At 44.7% G+C, this 21,721-nt stretch overlaps 1 protein-coding gene across 4 annotated transcripts in view; it reads left to right on the top strand.

Annotated features, from left to right (window-relative positions):
• MAST3 (microtubule associated serine/threonine kinase 3) overlaps positions 1-21,721 on the top strand; it is a 174,207-nt gene that overhangs the window by 3,081 nt on the left and 149,405 nt on the right. For all 4 annotated transcript variants that reach the window (XM_078668273.1, XM_078668272.1, XM_078668271.1 and 1 more), the window contains exon 2: positions 11,236-11,325. In XM_078668273.1, coding sequence (XP_078524399.1) covers positions 11,236-11,325 — 90 coding nt within the window. The remainder of the gene's footprint in view (positions 1-11,235; positions 11,326-21,721) is intronic.

The following is a 21,721-nucleotide window of genomic DNA, read 5'->3' as shown; positions in this document are numbered from 1 at the left end:
AGCACCTTTCTGACCAACATATCCCTTTTTTATAGCGCTACTCATAGTTTACTTACACTCAGCTCCGTGATCTGCATGGTACACGTTCTTTGTAGCAGGCACATTAACCCTCTGCGCAGTGTGGGAGGCAGGAGTGCCCATGTGAGTGCACGGTGAGCGATGCAACGCCGTGAGAGTAGGGTAAGAGGAGTGACTGCAGGGTGAGTGAGGTGACCATATGAATTTGGGTGCGGATGTAAGTGCAGAGTGGGATGAATGAATGCACGGTTAGTGATGGGCTTCTTTGAGTGAGTTTGCAGAGGGAGCAGTGAGGGGGACAGGTGAGTGAAGTGTCATATGAGTGCAAGGTGAGTAGTGTGCTCGTGTGACTGCAGGGTGAGGTATAAGGTGAACATCGCAAGTGCATTTTGAGTGCAGAGTGATCACCGTGAGTGCAGGGTGAATGGTGTGAGTGCACAGTGATCATTCTGAGTGCATTGTGATCGCTGTGAGTGCAGAGTGAGCGGTGTACTCATGTGACACCGGGTTAAGTGGCGGGAGAACGGTGTGAGTTCATGGCGAGTGGCATAAGTGCAGTGCGTCACTGAGTGCAGGCTGAGGGTGGTGTGAGTGCATGGTGATCAGTGTGAGTACATTGTGATCCCTGTGAGTGCAGGGTGAGTGTGGAAGTGAAGAGCGAGAGGGAGTTCTCTGAATGCAAGGTGCATTCCCAGACACTTGAAGTAACTCAGCATGTTGTTGAGGGCTGACGTAGGGTTTCAGATATAAGTTAAACTATTGCTTTTATGGCATTATTCAGGGTCTAGGGATCGAGGGTGCAGGAAATAAATATTGTACTCATCCTGCAACAAACTTCCAGTCTTATGATTAGGGTTCTCAGCTCATTATATTGATGTCCCAGATAGTACAAAAATAAGCAGTCACCTAAAGCCTACTTTCAGCACTTATCTGTACATACTTCTCACCTTGAGCCTCAATGTGCTCATCACTGTGTCTGTTCATGTGCGTATAGCGCCTCACTTCTCACCTTGTGCCTCAATGTGCTCCCCACGGTGTCTGTCCATGTGCGTATAGCTCCTCGCTGTGTCTGTCCATGTGTGTATAGCTCCTCACTGTGTCTGTCCATGTGCGTATAGCTCCTCACTGTGTCTGTCCATGTGCGTATAGCTCCTCACTTCTCACCTTGAGCTTTAATGTGCTTCTCACTGTGTCTGTCCATGTGCCCCCGCTACTCTCACACTTTGTCCACGTGTGCAAAGCCCGTCGTCCTCTTTCTCATGGGCTCGAGCTCCTCCCACTGAGTGATCGTGTGCCCTGAGCACGTTGCACCCTCTGCCCGTGCACCACAGTTCCTCACACTGTCTGGTCACGTGCTAGGCTCCTCGGACTGTCCATAGGCCGCAAGCACATCACACCCTGTCCATGTGCCGCAAGCTCCCCACGCTGCATGATGTAGAGGTAGAGGTACTTGTATAGCGCACGACTACCCGGAGGCCTCTCGGCGCTTGTACGAATACAGCTGAGGAACCCTTCCTGGCCTTTCGCTGTGAAGTGCCCACTCCTGGGCACCCCCAAGGTGAAGCCAGGCATCCCAGCGCTGTTGGGGCCGTTGTGGAGATTAAGCAAGCTATTGCCCAGAGTTGCAGAGTGGGACTCATGATTAGAATAAGCACCGAGGCGAGAATTATCAGGTCCGATGAAATTGAGCCCAAGACCCGCCGAGGCGGGGAATTGAACCCTGGTCCCGGGCCAGACCTCTGCATCAGGGTCTGCCACTCTAACCATTGAGCCACACTTCTCCACTGATGTATGAAGGGTGCTCCTCACATTGCTACCCATTGAGCGGGTGAGGTTGAATGACTTAATCAGGTTTGGTAAGGGGGTTAGGTAGATGATGAGTAGCAGGGGATATGATGGACCTCTGAGGGACCCCACAGTGGTGGGTGTAAGGGGATGATGTGAAAGGTGGTGGTAGGTTCGTAGAACTGTCCCTGAGGGTAGAGTCAATCCATTCTAGAGCATTTTCACACATTTCAAAGTCTTTGTAGTAGGGTATGGTGTCGGCCAGGGTGAAATGTAGCTGATGACTCCAGAGTCAATAGTGCGGCCACGCCGTTTCTGCCCACGGTCACTTTGAGATTAACCCGAATGGCTACGATGCCTGACTCTGTACCCCTGCCTGCTCTGAAGCCGGACTATTACTCCGACAGCAACTCATTTTGTTCTGTGAGAAATAGTTTTATTTGATTTGTTAAACCCGTAAAAGGGTGGAACATACCACCATGTGGTAAACAACAACATGTAAAGTAAAACATGCCCCCATGTGCTGGGCAGCATTGCAAAAATGTAGATGGGGAACATCGTTTACAACGAAAATTTTACCACGCACTACCATTACAACGCAGGAATTACATCGAAAGTCGTTACAACGACTTCCGCTGGAGGGCGCTGTTGGATAGGGAATAGTTTAATTTTCTATCCAACACTTTCCCTACTATCCACGGGGACAGGAGTTGGAATAGAAAATTAAACTATTCCACTATCCAGCGCCCCCCCAACGCAAGTTTTTGTAACAACGTGCGTTGTAATACCTGCGTTGTAAAGGCATGCGTGGTAAAAGCATGCGTTGAAACGTCATACAACCATGTACTTGATGAGTACAACAGGGAGAGCACTTTTAGATATGCAGGGTGAATAAAAACAGGAGTAGCACTTTATGAGGCTTTGGCCCTCTCACTAGAAGGTTAGGGCCAGCACATGACTGCTATAACAATGTGTCTGTCCCCCCCGTCTCAAGTAAAGTGCTTGCAGTTTCTTAGAATAAAAGAGGAGAGGGAGGAGAGTAGGCTGTAAAGTGCATCAAGGAGGATCTGGGTCCGGCTGCTAAGTGTCCATATGTCCCAGTTCCTGTTTTGCCACTGCCTTTTTTTCGAGCGTTCTTCTGTAAATTTTGAAGGCTGAGTAAACACTGTCGTTTGAAATATTTTTCCTGAGAACGGTCCATACAACTTTTTTTTTGTGTAGTTTTATATAGCGCAAACTTGGCCCAAAGGTATCACAGCGCTTTACGTGAGCACCAGTTACGTTACAGACTGAGAAATTAATTTGTGTTATGCACGGGGAGATTAAGTGATTTGACCAGAATCACAGAATGTTGCGCATGCCTGCTGAGACTAGAACCCGTCTCCCCAGCTCCGAGGTCGACTCCCTTAGCCGTTAGGCCACATTGATTTTCTGGGTCGGATGGATCGAGGTTTTTCTTTTTGAGAAGTGGTCTAATGTAGGAAGTTTTTAGTTCCAAAGACTTGTTATTTGCTGAGTGAGGACAGGTTGTCCAAAGGGTATCTTTAAAGGTTCTTGTAGATGGGTATCTTTAAAGGTTCTTGTAGGTGGGTATCTTTAAAGGTTCCTGTAGGTGGGTATCTTTAAAGGTTCCTGTAGGTGGGTATCTTTAAAGGTTCCTGTAGGTGGGTATCTTTAAAGGTTCTTGTAGATGGGTATCTTTAAAGGTTCTTGTAGGTGGGTATCTTTAAAGGTTCTTGTAGGTGGGTATCTTTAAAGGTTCCTGTAGGTGGGTATTTTTAAAGGTTCTTGTAGGTGGGTATCTTTTGAGGTTCCTGTAGGTGGGTATTTTTAAAGGTTCTTGTAGGTGGGTATCTTTAAAGGTTCCTGTAGGTGGGTATTTTTAAAGGTTCTTGTAGGGTGGGTATCTCTAAAGGTTCTTGGTATCTTTAAAGGTTCTTGTAGGTGGGTATCTTTAAAGGTTCCTGTAGGTGGGTATTTTTAAAGGTTCTTGTAGGTGGGTATTTTGAAAGGTTCTTGTAGGTGGGTATCTCTAAAGGTTCTTGGTATCTTTAAAGGTTCTTGTAGGTGGGTATTTTTAAAGGTTCCTGTAGTTGGGAATTTTTAAAGGTTCTTGTAGGTGGGTATCTTTGAAGGTTCCTGTAGGTGGGTATTTTTAAAGGTTCTTGTAGGTAGGTATCTATAAAGGTTCTTGGTATCTTTAAAGGTTCTTGTAGGTGGGTATCTTTAAAGGTTCCTGTAGTTGGGAATTTTTAAAGGTTCTTGTAGGTGGGTATCTTTAAAGGATCCTGTAGGTGGGTATTTTTAAAGGTTCTTGTAGGTAGGTATCTCTAAAGGTTCTTGTAGGTGGGTATCTTTAAAGGTTCCTGTAGGTGGGTATTTTTAAAGGTTTTTGTAGGTAGGTATCTCTAAAGGTTCTTGGTATCTTTAAAGGTTCTTGTAGGTGGGTATCTTTAAAGGTTCCTGTAGTTGGGAATTTTTAAAGGTTCTTGTAGGTGGGTATCTTTAAAGGATCCTGTAGGTGGGTATTTTTAAAGGTTCTTGTAGGTGGGTATCTTTAAAGGTTCCTGTAGGTGGGTATTTTTAAAGGTTCTTGAAGGTAGGTATCTCTAAAGGTTCTTGGTATTTTTAAAAGTTATTGTAGGTGGGTATCTTTAAAGGTTCCTGTAGTTGGGTATTTTTAAAGGTTCTTGTAGGTGGGTATTTTTAAAGGTTCCTGTAGGTGGGTATTTTTAAAGGTTCTTGTAGGTGGGTATCTCTAAAGGTTCTTGTAGGTGGGTATCTCTAAAGGTTCTTGTAGGTGGGTATCTTTAAAGGTTCTTGTAGGTAGGTATCTTTAAAGGTTCTTGTAGGTGCTGTATCTGATCCTGTTGGTCCGCTTGCAATGATAACGGAGAGGACAGCTTTATTCTGAGAGGGTACTGGAAGTATGTCGTGGTGGCAGGTTGCACCGAGGACGCAGCAGGGTGCTTACCTCACTAGAGGTCAAGGGGCAGGTTCTGACCTTTTGTCAGAATCTGTCTCTCCACCCTTGTCTAAATCGAGCCCTTTATCCTAGTGTTTGTATTTGGTATTTCCGTAGCACAACCTAGCTGGAAGGCCAGTGTACTTTGTACAGCGCTTTTGTTACAAGAGTTGGCTTAGCACCAGGAATATATCACCCTTGGTCCCAAAATAAAACATTTTGGCTCTCAGACTAAGAGCCAAAGGTGAATGAACAGGGGCTGGAGACATGAGCTTTGTTGCTGGTATACTTTTGTTGACATTCTCTGCCCCTGCCTGGGTGGGCAGTGGACAGACAGCAGAAACTGCAGAAAAAGGGCAGTCTGGGAACTGTGCAGGTGAGCAGTGGACATAGACAGCAGGAACTGCAAAAAAGGGCAGTCTGGGAACTGTGCAGGTGAGCAGTGGACAGACAGCAGGAACTGCAGAAAAAGGGCAGTCTGGGAACTGTGCAGGTGAGCAGTGGACAGAGACAGCAGGAACTGCAGAAAAAGGGCAGTCTGGGATCTGTCCAGTTGAGCAGTGGACAGAGACAGCAGGAGCTGCAGTAAAGCGCAGTCTGGGATCTGTGCAGGTGAGCCGGCCAGGGCCCTTGAACCCAAGGTGCCTGATAAGGTTGTTTTCCATCCCTCGCAGGCAAGGATTGGCAGAGAGCAGGCACAGCGCACAGTGTAATGATTAATGAGGCCGCAGGCTGGGGAGGAGGTGGCGGCTGGAGTTTTAAAGGGACAGACACACCACATAGGGCTGTGTCACAGGGAGCAAAGAGTGGTGGATACAGACAGCAGTGAGTAATGAGGGCCAGAGAACAGAGCAGGGGTGGGGCAGGCGTCATAGAGGGGTGAGGGCTGGAGAGCAGAGTGTGAGGGACCCAAGTAGGAGAAAGTGGCAAGGGCCAGGCAGCCATAGGTGGAGAGAGTGCTGAGGGCCAGGCAGACATAGACAGAGAGAGTGGTGAGGGCCAGGCAGCCATAGGCGGAGAGAGTGGTAAGGGCCAGGCAGCCATAGGTGGAGAGAGTGAGGAGGGCCAGGCAGCCATAGGTGGAGAGAGTGGGGAGGGCCAGGCAGCCATAAAGAGAGAGTGCTGAGGGCCAGGCAGCCATAAAGAGAGAGTGCTGAGGGCCAGGCAGCCATAAAGAGAGAGTGCTGAGGGCGAGGTAGCCATAAAGAGAGAGTTCTGAGGGCCAGGCAGCCACAAAGAGAGAGTGCTGAGGGCCAGGTAGCCATAAAGAGAGAGTTCTGAGGGCCAGGCAGCCACAAAGAGAGAGTGCTGAGGGCCAGGCATCCATAAATAGAGCGTTTTGAGGGCCAGGCAACCAAAAAGAGAGCGTTTTGAGGGTCAGGCAACCATAGGCGCTGAGAGCCAGGCAGCCATAGGCAAAGAGAGTGTTGAGGGCCAGGCAGCCATAGGCGGAGAGAGTGCTGAGGGCCAGGCAGCCATAGGTGGAGAGCGTGCTGAGGGCCAGGCAGCCATAGGCGGAGAGAGTGTTGAGGGCCAGGCAGTCATAGGCGGAGAGAGTGTTGAGTGCCAGGCAGCCATAGGCGGAGAGAGTGTTGAGGGCCAGGCAGCCATAGGCGGAGAGAGTGCTGAGGGCCAGGCAGCCATAGGCGGAGAGAGTGTTGAGGGCCAGGCAGTCATAGGCGGAGAGAGTGCTGAGTGCCAGGCAGCCATAGGCGGAGAGAGTGTTGAGGGCCAGGCAGCCATAGGCAGAGAGAGTGCTGAGGGTCAGGCAGCCATAAAGAGAGCCGAGGGGCCGAGGGGCGTTTCTGGTTGGAAGTTGAAGTATTGGTGTCCTGGTCCCATGGTAGTCAGCAGGCGAAGCCAAAGAAAAGATCCACTTTGCAAGTGTCTAAAGACCCCTCCCTTATGTAACACCATCACTCCATAGATCCAACACCTGAAAATGGCTTTGTTAAATGTACAAGCGACTTTGCATCAATCGGATGCAGCCAGGGAGAGGCAAATCGCCCCCGCCCGAAGAGACGTGCAAACATAGGGCGCGCCTCGAACCAAGGCGAGCACCTGCGATTCACAGGATGTTTACAATTGGAACTGTAAACCTCTGGCATTAAAGGTGTGTCACACCCCTGTCGCTTGCCACTTCCTAGGGTCCAGGGTCCTTTTACGACAGAACAGGAGTTCAGAAAGATTAAAGTGGACCTGTTTGAGAGACAAAGGCGATAATCTCTGATAAATGGTGGATCTTTAAAGGCAGAAGGGGCAGGGTCAGTCTCTTATCACCCCACCGGCTCTGTCACAGTCCGTCTTACCTAGCGATAGCAGCCTTTTTGGAAATGTCACACTTTCCCCTCTTGGCCAGTCTTAGTGTGAGCAAGTCTAAATAATATTGTGCTCATAAATTTGTCCGAAGCACAGAGATACTCCTTTGGGAGTCGATTCTGGCGCTATACAAACAAATAAATAAATTGAAATGAAATATTATGGTGCACATATCAACAATGAAACCCATGGCCCCAGGGTGTCTCCAAAGACATATCAAAGGGTTCCATATATCTAAAAAAATAAATCAAGAAAAGATTGTTCTCAAGAGGAGAGGAGTTCAATAACCCATTGTGGTTCTTTATGTGTTTAAATAGCTGATCCCCAACCAGGTTTCTCAAAATGACAAGAGCAAGATCCTCTTAACCTTGAATGAAACAGCCTCGTTGATTCGCCAGGCAGAGCTCCAAGCCTGACGTGAACCCTAAAACGAACAGAAATGCACTAAAAAGGTCCACTTGTGAGCAAACCAATAAATTAACTGCTTTATTTTTTCATTTTGCCCCATCATACAGATAAGTATCATGGGAAGAGTCATTGAAGGCAGTGAGGTAGCCACCTTGCTGTGGCATGAAGGTCAAAGGTAAAGCATGGGATGAATGGACTAGGGGAAAAGACTCAAATGACAGTATTCAAATGGTGCAGGTTAGGCAAGGTGCTCTGTGTGAATCACAACTCGTATTACCAGAGAGGGCTTCCATATCTTTCCAAGAGACAGTTGCACTCACTTTGCAAGAGTCTGCTGAACCTTCCAAGGTACATGGAAGTCAGAAAGTAGGGCCTTCTCTTTGCAAGTTTCATCTTTAATGTAGTGCCTGTTGCTGTAGAGACAATCCAAGACTATCTTTGACTATGGGCGCACCCAGAAATCAGCCTCTTCGGCATAGGACTGCTCACTATTAGCGCCAAGAAGCCACCATGTGGGATAGAGCGCTCTACAAGAATTGTAACAGGAACATCTCTGCTGCAGTTTCCTCCATACTGTAACCCATGTCATATCAATAAAAATACACAAATAATCATGGTTTATTTTACTTAATTACCAAACATCATTACAATACAACAACCAATTAAATAATTTAAAGAAATACATTTTTTCTTTTCGCAAGGAAAGGGGCGGCTGGTTGTACAAATTAGCGTCTGCACTTATCACTTCAAAGACAATAAAATCCTAATAAATAAGGCATAAAACAATCTCATTGAAGTTATATTAATGGGTTCCCCAGGCAGCAGAAGCAGAATCCATACATTTGATAATCCTCTCACAAACTGAGCCATTGTGCCTTATCGATAAGAAACAACGGCCTGCACGAATGCCACCTTCACTATACAGCGGCCGTAGAATCATCTTTATTTCTTTCTTTCTTTCTTGGCTCGATAAGTATTGATCAATACGTTCTGATCACATCCCTGTAGCCTACCAATGCGATTACTTTGCTTGTGCCATTTCAATTACTTATGAACTGTAAAACTGAAGAGCAAATTAGCCGGGATCGTTTGAAGTACCTAAAGCCGATAGAAAGTGAGGTTGTATGGTACAAAAATATGTACTAAATGTGAAACTGAAATGCTGTTACAGCTTAAATCTTGCTTTATTCATAAAAGGTGAGATTTCGCCTATTTCCATTATTTAACTAAATGTGCCTTGGTTCTTCCTCAAAGCAGATAGATACAGTTTCTGAGGTTCCAATGTCATAAACTTCTAAAATAACAAATAAATTACTGGCCCTCGAGTTGAAGAAGATATAAGATTTATTGCTGAGTCCATCCATATCAGAGCTTTTAGTGAACCAAAGGCAGCTTTCTGATGTTGCGTCACATATGTCTAGATGGATTTGTCAATCAATAACGAAATAGAGATAAAGCTTAATTCTAATTGTATCTGGATCGTAGTATGACTCACCAATAAATATACGTTTCTTAAGCAATTACACCGTAACAGCGATTCGGAGTGTGTTACGAATATCAAAAACAGAAGTGTTTAAAGGTAAATGAGATTAACTTTGCCCCCAATTCCATCGTCAGATGGGGAATGGTTCTCCCCTTACTCCACATTGAAATTCTTCAGCCCATAACTCGCACCTAGAGCACATCGACAAACTGACCGCAGATGTCGTTCTTATTTAAGCTTTCGTTTGTAGTGGATCCCACGCTAGGACTAATCCACAGTTACATCCTGAGATTCGTTGGTGAGTTAGAAAACTGCTTCCAAAGTTACTGATTGTTCGGTGCTTGATTTCATCGTCAGGAATCTTTGATACGTATAGCCAAAGAAGATTTTTATTCCTTGACCCTGCATAAGTGCATTGACCAAAGATCCTCACCTCCATTAATATTAATCATATTATTCATTCCAGGTTGGCTTGGATGGTATTTTACAGATCCAATGCTGTAATACTGTGCCAGGAGTGGTAAAAGAGTCTTGTCATTCCTCAGCTCGGTGTGGATGGCACTAGATGATGCTATGCTTAAAGGCTTTGCTGCAAAAATGGCAAAGGACTTTGTCACTTTTCTGGCTCAGAGTGGATGGCACTGTGCTAATCCTATGCTTAAAAACACTGCTAGAAAAACAGACATTTGAGGTGAGCCGTTTTAGAGTGGTGGTGTAGAATGCTCCCTATAAAGGAGCTGCTCTCCACCTAAAACGTGGGAACTACCCACAATTCCCTATTTCCTTTTTTGCACAATTTATGCAGCACTCTAAGCTTGAAAGGATATTGCTTTGATATATATATAAATATATGTATGTGTGTATATAATCTATATATTCATATCTATCGAGAGAGAGAGAGAGGAGTGTGACCACCTAGTAAATATAGTAACCAGGGCACAAAGGGTTTCTCAGTTCACCACCACCTGGGGAATGATGTTAGCTGATCCTGCATGTGAGAGTGCAGCTCTTTCAAAGGGAGATCAAGAATTTGAATGAGGGAGAGTGAGATACACTGATGGAGTAGGAAAGAGTTTAAGGGTACAGAGAGAACGAGAGAGGATAAAGTAGGTGGAGAATTGCGGAGAAGAATGGAGGCAGCACCAAACGCGAAGTAACACAGGACCAGAGTTGTATCAAAAATATATTTTTCTTTTTATTTTCGAATTTTCAAAGTGCACAGGACAGCCAACGCGTTTCGCTCCCCAACCGTGGGAGCTTCGTCAGGGCAAAAATTATTAGATGGTTAGTCTAGCTGTAGTGCAATAGAGTTGACAAGGAAGCTGGCCAATGTTATAATAAGCATGCTAGTACAAAGATTCCAATGTCAGGAATAGAAGTGTAAACAAAACGTCACGGGCCGTCAAAATGATATTGCCAGTTGAGAAAAAGTAATTTCTCAATAAAATATTCCTATTCTGAGTAGGCTAGGTGTAGGGCGACATATGTGCAGTCCATGGTAAGCTGCTACCACACGTGCTCCAGAGCTTCGTCTTGTGAACACGGCCCGCGGCGGATTCGATCGAAGGTGCTGGTTGCTTGATCCGCTGTGGAACATTTTTTCTTAAAGTAGGTGGAGAATTGCACCTGAGATGGGTTGAGCATGAATTTTTCTGCTCTGCATCGTGGTGATCTTGAACTTTGTACTAGCACTTTGATCGCAGACCTCACCTCCTGTGGTGAGAGGTGATGATGCAGGAATAAGGGTGCTCATATAATCGCATGGGAGGACCTTGGGGCTAGGGATGGTAGAGTAGTGATGAAGAGTGCGATGATGAAGATGGTGGTGCAGGGATGAGGCAGGTCATGCTGTAACGAGGAATGGAAATGCAGTAATACGGATGATGGATCAGTGATGTGTAATAAATGTGAGGAATTGAAATCCAGTGACGAGGGATGTTATGCAGAATTGATGGATAGTAAGAGTGTTGAAGAAGCTTCAGCAGTGATGAGGCTGGCGATACAGTGACAAGGATATGAATAAGGAAATGGGAGGCTGTGCTGAAAGATGTACAGAACTTGATGATGATTTGGTGATGAAACACTCTGATGAAGTAACAAATTGTAGTGATGTATTAATGAAACATACAGTAAAAAATGAATCAAAGGGCGCACTGCCGCGTTATATGTCTGTGCCAGCGCTCAACCTGGTTTGCCTCTTCTTCTCTGCGCCGTAAACCAGCAGCGCTATATTTTGAATGTGCATCTTGCCTTGCAGTTTGTCTCCGAGTAGCCAGAGCCCAACCCTACTGAGTCCCTGCAGCCCCTGCAGCCCCAGCAGTCCTTTGCTAACCCTGCACCCCTGGAGGTAAGAGTCTTTGTTGTTTACTTGTCACGCTGCAGTACACTCACAGGCCCGCTAGAGGGCAGAGTGAAGGGTAAGGTCTGTTTCCACTTCCCAGGTCAATTATTACATAAGAGCACGTGGGCCTAAATATGCACACTTGTATGTAAACATCAGGCATCACGACAATGCCTGGAAGTTTGGTCTTGTACCACATGAACAGAACTAGAGGGGTGGAGGAATGCGACAAAGGTGTTTTCTGTGCTTGCACTTGACATTTGGAGAGGGTGGTTGGATCAGATGGTTGAATTCCATTTGAGATACACATTTTCCACTTATAGCTGCTGTTGTCCATAAGATGTAAGAATATTGTGACTAGAAGGACATTATTACTATCATGGGCAAGAGTCAATTCCTTACCAGGGAAGGGAATGGAATGTCCTTATCTTTGTTGAATGTGTAAGTGGAAGGACTGTTCCAGGGGAAGTAATACTTCCCTGTGAAGAAAACCATTTACAAAAATTGTAATTGTACAATTACACAAAGACACTGGCATTGAATGTGCTTCTTTTGCGACACAATGTCAAGGGACATATGGAAGCCCCTGGATTCTGGTTGTCATAGTTGCGTAACAAAATATTCAAGATGTTGAGCTCTGTGATTTGCAGCATTGACTGCCCTCCAGGTGTCTCTGAGACAACAGAATTGTGGTTTAATTATCGATTGTAGTACTACATGCCGCATGACACCTAGGCCCACCTACCGCATTGTGTTAACAACCATCGCACGGAGCAGCTAAACTCGAAAGTTAGGAACCCAGTGACTTTTAATTGTCCCTAGTGTTTTTGCTTTACTTTTGGACAACAGTTTTACTGTACCTGTGATATCGATTTACATTGTTTGTGCACTTGCATCAACCTACACCAGTTGTATTGAATCATCAAAAACTATTTGTTAAAATGTGTTTATAGGAAAATACTTCCAAACTCTGAGGAGTACGATTTGTAGAGACTATTCCACTGTGTTCTTTCGTCTTTACAGTGCTTATCGTTGCACTGTTTTTAAAGCCTTCGGACAGCACTGCTTCAATCTGAGGTGCTACCTAAGGTCCTTGACCAATTAGAGTTGTTTTTTCCCTCCAATTGACTAAATTGAACAAATGAGTATCCAAAACAAAACAATAAATCTTAACTAGGTCTCGACCTGAGGTGGGCAGAATTTGCGTAGTCACGCTCCGCAAAGCTCCGCGAAACAGTTAAAAATCTCCACAAGCACGCAAAAGTTCAGCGAACACACGGAATTGCTTGTTCCGTCCATTCGCGATGCTTTTTTCCTGTTCGCGAATGCTGTGTGCGTGCTTGGGGAGAAATATCTCACGAACACGCATTTTTGAAAGCGCGAACAAGTTAAAAATTCCACGAAGCCTCGGATTGCGGAATTTTTGGCAATTCCGCGTTCTCTGCAGAACGAGAAATTACCCAAATTCCGCGAGTAGAACGGAATTTACCACCCAGGCCTACTCTCGACCTATCACCTGGGAGCGGAAAGACGCAATTGCCATGACACATACCCACAAACAAACCAGGTTCATTGTTGGTGATGGAGAAATCCCAAGGGACCAACGTTGAATCCGCAGAAAGAATGGATGCAGCAGCCATAGCAATTCGTCAGTGTCAAGATAGAAACCACAAATCACTTTGGTTGGATGAAGCCACTGTTGCTGCAGGTGAACACCCCGATAAACACAGGTAACGAGGGAGGAACCACAGGTCACCATGGTTGGTAAATGAATAGAATGCTTAGACAGGAAGGGTTTAACTCTTGTCCATGGAGCAGTGTATGCAATCCACGTGTTTAATACTCAGACATCGGTACCTTTAAAGGGACCCCTCGTGGCAAAATGGAATAAAATGCACCGAGACCTAGGCGGCTTATAAATATTAAACAACCAGTGGAGGGCAGACAGATGGTGCCATGGCTGTCTGGGAGGCCTGAAGTGTGTGAGTCATACCCACTGCTGAGCAGCAAGCATCTGTCATTTCTGAGAACCCGCGCCCGCTGTGGTACGGAGGGTTGGCAAGACGACCCGTGCATTGTCACACCTTGGCACCTTATGCATCGCAGTGCTGCCACCTGAAAAAAAGGCTTCTAATGGTGCGCCAACAGAAGGGGCGACGCAAAACCTCACTGTGAACCTAGCCTTGCTTTAATTATGTGCTTTGTCAATGTTTACTCTACACATTTAATAAAGTCAGGGCAGTTTATGAGTTCTATGAGGGCGGAGTCTTGTCATAGTGATTGATGGGTTGTGCCAAATATGGCAGCTTGCGTGAAGAGGTGCCAACTCCACCCGCGTGTGCTCAGATGCTCGATCAACAGGACAAACACAACGTACTTTTTTATTTGTTTATTACTAACTTTAGAAAGGATGTTTCAGGCTTAAAGGGGTGCCAATGTACTTTACAGGTGCTCAAGTTATAGCGAGACAGAAGATACGCCTTACATGGCATTGTAGACAAATGCACAACAATATAGGATTTAAGATGTTTATTCGGATGAGGTTGGATCTATTAACTTCAAGGATTTGAAGAGCATGAACAGGAGGAAGTCAGGTTGGAAAAGCAAACTTTGTCATAATATGGGATTGCCCTGGTGGCTGGTCAATTGTGTTCCAAACCTAAAAAAAGGATTGTTTTGGTGTTTTTAACTTCCAAAAGGATACATTTTCTAGAAGTTGGAAGTCAGAACTCTCTCAAGGCATTCAATGCCCAAGATTAGAAGTTTGTGCCTGATGGTTCAGTGCTCCAAAGCGGAGCAATTTATAGGTTATTGTGGCCAGGCAGGCTGGCTTTAGAAAATAAGCATTCGTGACATCGGAAAATCAGGATCATATTTGCGTTAGGATAAAAAGAAGATGCAAGATGAACATTTGTGTGATTATTAAAATGTACAGTCATAGATGGATTAATTAGGTGAGCTTAAAAGGAAATATTGAGCCTTCTGTAAAGACTGTATCTTTCACCCATACAATCACTCCATTAGCACACTCGAAAATAGTTCTCGAAAGCTGTTGCGTTGTCATTACCAAGCTTCAAGTTGAGCCATGACCGGTGACAGGCAGGTTTCTATCTTCTTCCTTCTCCAACCCCTCCACAGTTTTTCTTTTTCTGTGTGAAATTCTCTACTACAGGGTTAATTAAAACCATAACAAACGTGTAACATACTCAGCATATACCAGAGTTCTACTGTCGCCTCCCTCCACAGCTTTATCGTCAACCTATATCCTTATGAAGATGACAGCGATTCACATTTTACAGTGTGTAAACGTATCAAAGCTTTGTAGAGTGTCTTTAGATATCCCTAGCTAATATTTTACAAAATTGTGTGAAAAACTAAAGTTTGCATACAAAGACGAGTTAAAGTGTAGCACTTTCGTAGTAGCTGCGGTTATACACGTCACAAATATTTCTCTTAGATACTTAAGACATGCTAAAAGACACCACAAACTGCCTTTTGCCATCCATGAAGGAAGCACCTAGAAGAAATTAGCATTTCTGGTGTTACATCCAGATGATGTATTTTTTCTTCTGTTCTTGTGGTCTTCCAAGGGAGGGTACAGAGTACTCACTGGCACCTCTTTCAAGTGCACACCTAAGACCCTAAGAGACTGGGAGGTTGGCATGGCCTGGGGGCGGAGTTATGTGCCCTCTCACCGCTGCCCTGTGCAACAATCCAGCAAGGCTTGCAAGCGCTTCCCGCAATCTGCCCTATTACACGTGACCCCCATTTTTAATCGCTCCCCAAAACTGGGACACCTTTCCCATAAAAAAACTAAAACTGTCTTTTTTTAAGTTTTATTCTTTTGGTTCAGGTAACTATACTTCTTCCCTTTACCAATTAGGGGTTTAATCCCCTTTGCTTTTGGCCTCTTTTTGCCAACATTCATTTCTGCGTGGAAAAGATGAGAGATCCCTTTTTTTCCACTTTTCCCCAGCAGCATACTTTTTTGTATTAAAAATACTTTTTGGGAAATGCTTCTGACTTTTCAAAGTTGAACTATTACAATTGTTGATTTACAACACATCAGTGTGATCAGTTGGTGTCGACAAGCTCCCAGCCCATCAATACGTGGCTCAGAACATTGTCTTGGGTGTGTCTTTACAACCCAGTGACAGAAATTCAAAGATTGTTGAGTATTATGAAGTGTAGACACAACATCAAAATAGCAGCAGGATAGATACATAATGACCTTTTTCACGTATTTGTCCCGGTCACTGTTGTAAAGAAGTTAATTGGGAAAATAGACAGATCCCCAATTTGATAATACGCCTTACGCAATATGTGGGAATATCTCCCACAGCTTCATTTCCTGTGCGCTCGCAAGAAACACACAGGAACTAGATCACAACATAAAGTATCCGGGCGGACAGCAGCACCGCCACCGTAGTTTAATATACTGATTCACTGGCAAGCGGTGAAGATAATCTGTCCGTATTTGCTTTGCTTTGACACATTTTGGGGCTGATTTCACTTCTGGTTGGCCTCAAATCCAGGAAGTGACAAGATCCACCATCTGGCATGGAAGCCTCTTATAGACTTTTCCACCATCTTGGAATGGTATAAAATATAATCTTAGAGTTTATGTTTCATAGTGGTTGCGTACGGACCGTCTAGACCTAATTGTAGGTGTAGTGTGTCTTTTCTCTTGAAAACTTCACACTTTCGGGAAGTCTTGTCTGGCAACAAAGGTCTGACTTCGAAAGAGGTAGAAAAGTGACATCTTTGCTTGCCTTCATTACTGTGCAGTGAAATTAATCTGAAAGGAAGTGTTAAAGATGCTCTGAAGTGAGAAGGGCGCAATCCGTATCTCTTGAGGAACCCTCCATCACGAGTAACGAGGCTTGAATTTATGTGGACACCCGCACGATTAGTATAGAAATCGGTTGCAAGAAATATATAGTTGTAGGATTTCACAAAACTGTTATGAATTAACTTCATATTATTGTAAATGCTTCACAATGGTAGTTGGGTGCAAATGGTAGGCAAGACCAGGCAATCTTTCAAGGGCCTTTAAAACCAGCAGGTTTTAAAAGCGTAATCTGCAGACTGCTTATTATCTTCAAAACGCATGTCCGGTTAGCCTGAATACAGGGGCGTAGCATGGGCAGTACGATTGGGGGAGAGGAGTAAAATACTTTATGTGAACAACAGGGCATGGGTGTGTGCTTAAGGAATAGTAGTAAGGGAGAGGAGATTGTTGAGGCACTTAAAACTCAATATTTGGTCAGATAAACCAGTTTGAGACCTGTAAAACTGAGATGTGTGTGTTTGTCTGTGTGCATGTAGATATCCCAGGTGAAATCCAACAAACACCTCACAATACCGGACGTAAATCACCTGTATCCAACTATTTACTATAGAATACATTAATTAAGGGGGAGCGTAACACCCTTAACATCCTCCTGAATCTAAACCCCTGCCTGAATATCAGGAAACCCTAGAAACATAGAATAACAAACATCTTCTGACTAAAACAGGAATCTGCATTTTCCTAGTTACAGGATTCCCCGTATCTCGATTGAAATAACAATAGTTGAAAATGAATCAGCTATTTTCAACAACATTTCTTGCCTTCCAAATTCAAGACAAAAGATTAATGGCATAGATTACTTTCATTGTTTCTTGCTTACAGGTTATATTTTGTTACAATATATTAGCCTGAATAAGATCAGGTGGTAGATTTTATGATGGTTGAAACATGTAGGTTTATGTTATTAGGCCTCAGAGAAGTTTACCTACAGGGGACATTGAAGATTAATAATTTCCTCCAGTGAGTTAATTTTCTACCTGTGAATATTTTTCAACACATTCCACAGTTTCTCAGCATCCTTGTTGTACCTGACCAGTTGAGAAAGAATGGAAAAGTATCAACAATGACTTCAGTTTGGGCTCCAAAGACTGATCTCAAGATGAATTCCAAGTCCTTGCTGGATTGCTGAGGTCAACTGTTCCATGCCACTATAAAAAATAATTATCTTGCCATTCATTGTACTTCCCTGTTCAATCTGTCCTGTCCATCTCAGGTTACTTGTGTTGAGTACCAGGCAAGCTTGAAACCCTGCAGAGAGTGTGTTTGCAGCTCATCTCTGGAGCCTCTGCACAACTGATGTTGATTATGGATTTTGAAAATTGTATTTGTATTTATATAGAGAATACTTCCCCTGAGGAGGTGTCAAAGTGCTTTTTGGCAAGTAGTACACTACTGCAGATCCCAAAAAGGACCAGTGGTGGGTTAGTATAGGGAAATATGTGTTACTTTGAGCGGTGGACATGTGAGTCTGTTAGTTGGATTGAAAATGATAATGGAGGGATAGAAGAGGGAAGAGTCTAGAAGGTTTTATTTGGGAGATCATAGTAGTAAGACCCCTGACGAGGCATTGAAGCACTTTTCGGCAAGTAGAGCGCTGTTTCGGAACCAAAAGAGGATTAGAAAACACCCCAGGCCATCGGCAAAAGCATCATTACGCTGTTTTTTTTCTTTGGTGGGTGTATAGTAGGTAGGGGGAGGGGTCAGTAGTGTCTCTCAGACAGTTCTCAGCTTGAAGCGCCGTCTCCTACAAGGCCCTGTCACAATGGGGCAAATGATTTGAAATTGGAAGATCTGGACATAGGCGGGACGGGGGTGATGTCCAATGGAGAGTCAATGGCCCTCGAGGCTGTGGGCAGAAGTACAGGTCCAGCCTCTTCAACTATTTCACAAGCATCTCTGCACACCAACAGCAGTGTTACATGCACTTCGAAAATACGCTCTTTTTGAGATGGGAGAACTGAACATCACTGAACTGTTTGAAATGCTATAGTGCTAATGTGAGCAAATGAACATTTACAGTAAATTAATCTAGTTGACAAAACATAATATTAAACATGCTTGCTTTTCCAAGTCCATTAGACATTCGCACTCCTCTCTTTCCTCCAAAAATCTACTTTTCTCTATTTTCTAAAGCATTCTTGGACTCACTCCTCCACATCACTCTATTCAGAGAAGCAGTGCTCAGCGTGTCTTCTGGATACTGGTCAGCAGGTGGCGCTGCTTTCTTCTTTATCTAAATTCTACGTGGTTGTACTGAGATTCCTGCTACACAGAATAAGACAGTATTTATGAGATAAAAAAGGCTTTTCTGTACCTTTTAGCAGAAATATACGTTTAAGTATGAACTTTTAAAAGGAAATACCTTTAAAGGAATCCCGCTACAGAGAGAGATGGTTACCAAGAAATACCTTTACAAAGAAACCACTTACAAAGGACACTCCTCTGCTCACAGCATAATATAATATAAACAGAATAGAAGAGTAGAATTATACAAAGTGGGTTCATCAGTAAACATTTCCACTCGGCAACACGCAACTCCTCCCTCGAACATTAGCTATGTTGACAAGGTTGTGCAGTTTTTCGAGGTTCCGAACTTTTGGAAAGTTATAGAAGAAAAGATTGTGGCTGTCTGCATTTATTGGGAAACCACAGAGGATGTCCGCCTCTCAGCATTGCTTCCACTAACAGCGTAGCTGACAGAATATTTTTAAAACATTCGCACTCTGTGGCCCTTTTCCAAGGGTTTCTGAGGGGCATCTGCGTTTATAACACCGCTGATTTAATTTCAAGAGCAGACAAGTTCTAAAGAATGGCACAACACAATAACACAAAATTGCTAACAGAAAATCATATGTATCTAATGGGGTGTCTGGCCTATTGTCCTCAGCTTGCACGCAGATCGCAGCTGTAGGTGCATTAACCCACTGAACTATCTCCCCGCCACGCACACAGCGGGCAGTCCCAGCAGCCGGTCTAGCTTCCAGTAATGAATTCATTTCCCGGCCTCCTCTGCATAAGAATCCATACGAGCAGCAGCGTCATGGAAAAAAGGCAGCGTTGCCGGGCACGCATCTCGGCTGCTGTGAGCAGATGTGCGTCGAGCCGTGTGACCGGCGGCTGCTGGCAGGAGCGCGCCTCGAAGCCCTCTCCGCCCTGGGTGCCGAGATATGGGCACGGAGGACGGAGCCTGCCCCAAGCAAGGCCGCGCCGGAACCCTGCATCTCTTCGAGTTGTCCTCAGTCATCTGGAGGTACTGCGCATGCGTGCCTGTGAGATAGCTCAGTAGGTTTTCCTTGGGTGCTGTGTCATTGGTATGAAGAGGGGTGAAACCCGAAACCGGTCCCAGATGCTTGTTTCCGGTCCAGGGAGGACCTGGCTTGGCAGTTTAGGCTGGACTGTTCCCACGAGGCACAGGGTCAAGACTGATTTGCATATGGCCAGGTCTAAACTGGGGTGGCGGAGTGAGCAAAAGAATCAAGGATTTAACCCATATCTCTTGACTGGGGGTGAATGTTGTGATTTGTTCTGCATTCCCTCCATCAATTGTGTGTCTTTTGCTTGGTATGCCATGGTCACAGTTCCCAGGTCTCTGTTTACAGAGCAGTGTCATCACGCTGCCTTGATTGTAGGGTGTCGGGGTCACCCTAATCTTCTTGCTGCCTGAGACCGGAAACATTCACCCTATACTAAAGCTTTTCTCTTGATGATCCAGGGTAAAGTTCACCTAGGGGAATAGTCATAGCAGGTGGACGATACGTTGCAGGCAGGTTTACGAATGAATCAGCAAACTCAGGGAAGGATGAGAAGCCAGGACGGCCCCTCCGCTAAGGCGGAGCAGCGTCTCCCCATTGCTCTGAGCAGTGGAAAAATAAAATGGTAATAACGCTATTATCCTTTTATTTTTCGTAGGTGCGGGGTTAGGGCCGTGGCACAGGTAGGAGGAGTGGTTTGTGCACAATAACTGCGCATGAAAGTTTAGCCGGACGTCTTGAGCCAGTCAAACAGTCATGCGCACTTTGCATGTTCTCCACCGGACTCGAAAACACAGCCTGGGGGGAGAACATGCACAGGCTCCCTGTCACCGTCAGAGCGCCGAACCACGGCACTCAGACCAATCACAACGCTCCATACAGCAGAGTTGTGGTTGGCTATGGGGAGCCTGTGTGCTTCCTGCTTCTTCCAGACTCGGAGTCAACAAGAGAAGCAGAGGGACCATGAGGGGAGACGGAGGAAGTGCTCTTTTTGTATATTTTGTATTTTTCAATCCCCCCGACCTGTCTCACCACCGCCGTTTCCTACCAGCCGCCACTGATGAAAAGCGGAGCAAAAAACCATAAAACCACTAGACGTGATTACCCTGATGAATACATGGACTGGATCCACACACTGTCGATAACATTGAACTAACCATTACATCGACCATGCCATCGATGAAGACCAGTGCATCGACTTCATCATTACATTAAACGTGCCCACTACAGCAACCATGACCATCGCATGATCAACAATGCCCAATACGTAAACTGAATCCTTAAATCAGGCATGACCATCTTTTTTATCCATCATGGCCCGTATGTCGATTGCATCGACCATGACCAGAACATCCCACCATGACGAGATCAACCCCCCCATAGATCATCAACTGTGACCAGTTCATTCGCCATTACCATGTTTCGGCCGTGAAGATATTGGCCATCACAACTACGTGGCTAGGGTTGCAGCTTGGCAACTTTTTTTACCAGCAGGAACAGTATTTAAATGTCCTGGCCAGTACAAAAATTAGGAAGATCACCCAAATTCACTAGTTTTTCCTCTTATTAGTACATATTTAAAACAGCAAACATTAGAGGAAAGCAGTTCATTAGCCATTAACATGTTTCGGCCATGACAATATTTACCATCACAACTACGTGGCTGATAAAAATGTGTTCTAGAGCTGCAATAATGATTTGGGATTGATCATGCAAACAAGGACAGAAAGAATATTTTGAAAACGAAAACAGATGATATATATATATATATATATATATATAATGTTCTGTTTATGACTCATGTCCAGGCCTTTGCAGAATCCTAAAATGCGAACATATGTCCGGTTGTTTTTTCTGGGAATGATGGCAACTTTGTAGATCCAAGGTGGTGGTTTGTGCACACCAGAGTGTGAAAACAAAGTTCAAATGTTCCTTTTGAAGATTCGGTAGGGTGATGCGTGCAGATCAGGTATCGCTCACTAATCCACGAGCGTCAATAGAAATATGCAAAGGTCCGTTTGGACGTTTTCTTCACCCTTTCAACCTACCGACACTGGTGTTTAATATACCCCTGATGAAGGGCCTCTCTTAGCCCGAATTGCATCGGGACCAACAATCTTGGGAGCAACCACTTGCCTCATCTAAAGATCTCCTTCTTTATTGACAACATGTGAACAAAACATTCATGAAATAGAATTTATGACGATTGAATGAATTCAATTCTTGAGAACAGACCAACCTGTTTTTTTATCTTTGATTAAGTTTGGATCCTTCCATTCATTTGACACTTTGCATAACT

This window comes from Lissotriton helveticus, chromosome 12, assembly GCF_964261635.1.
Source record: "Lissotriton helveticus chromosome 12, aLisHel1.1, whole genome shotgun sequence".
Taxonomy (NCBI): domain Eukaryota; kingdom Metazoa; phylum Chordata; class Amphibia; order Caudata; family Salamandridae; genus Lissotriton; species Lissotriton helveticus.
Note: the sequence above shows the minus strand (reverse complement) of the source record. Positions and strands in the feature narration are given on the sequence as shown.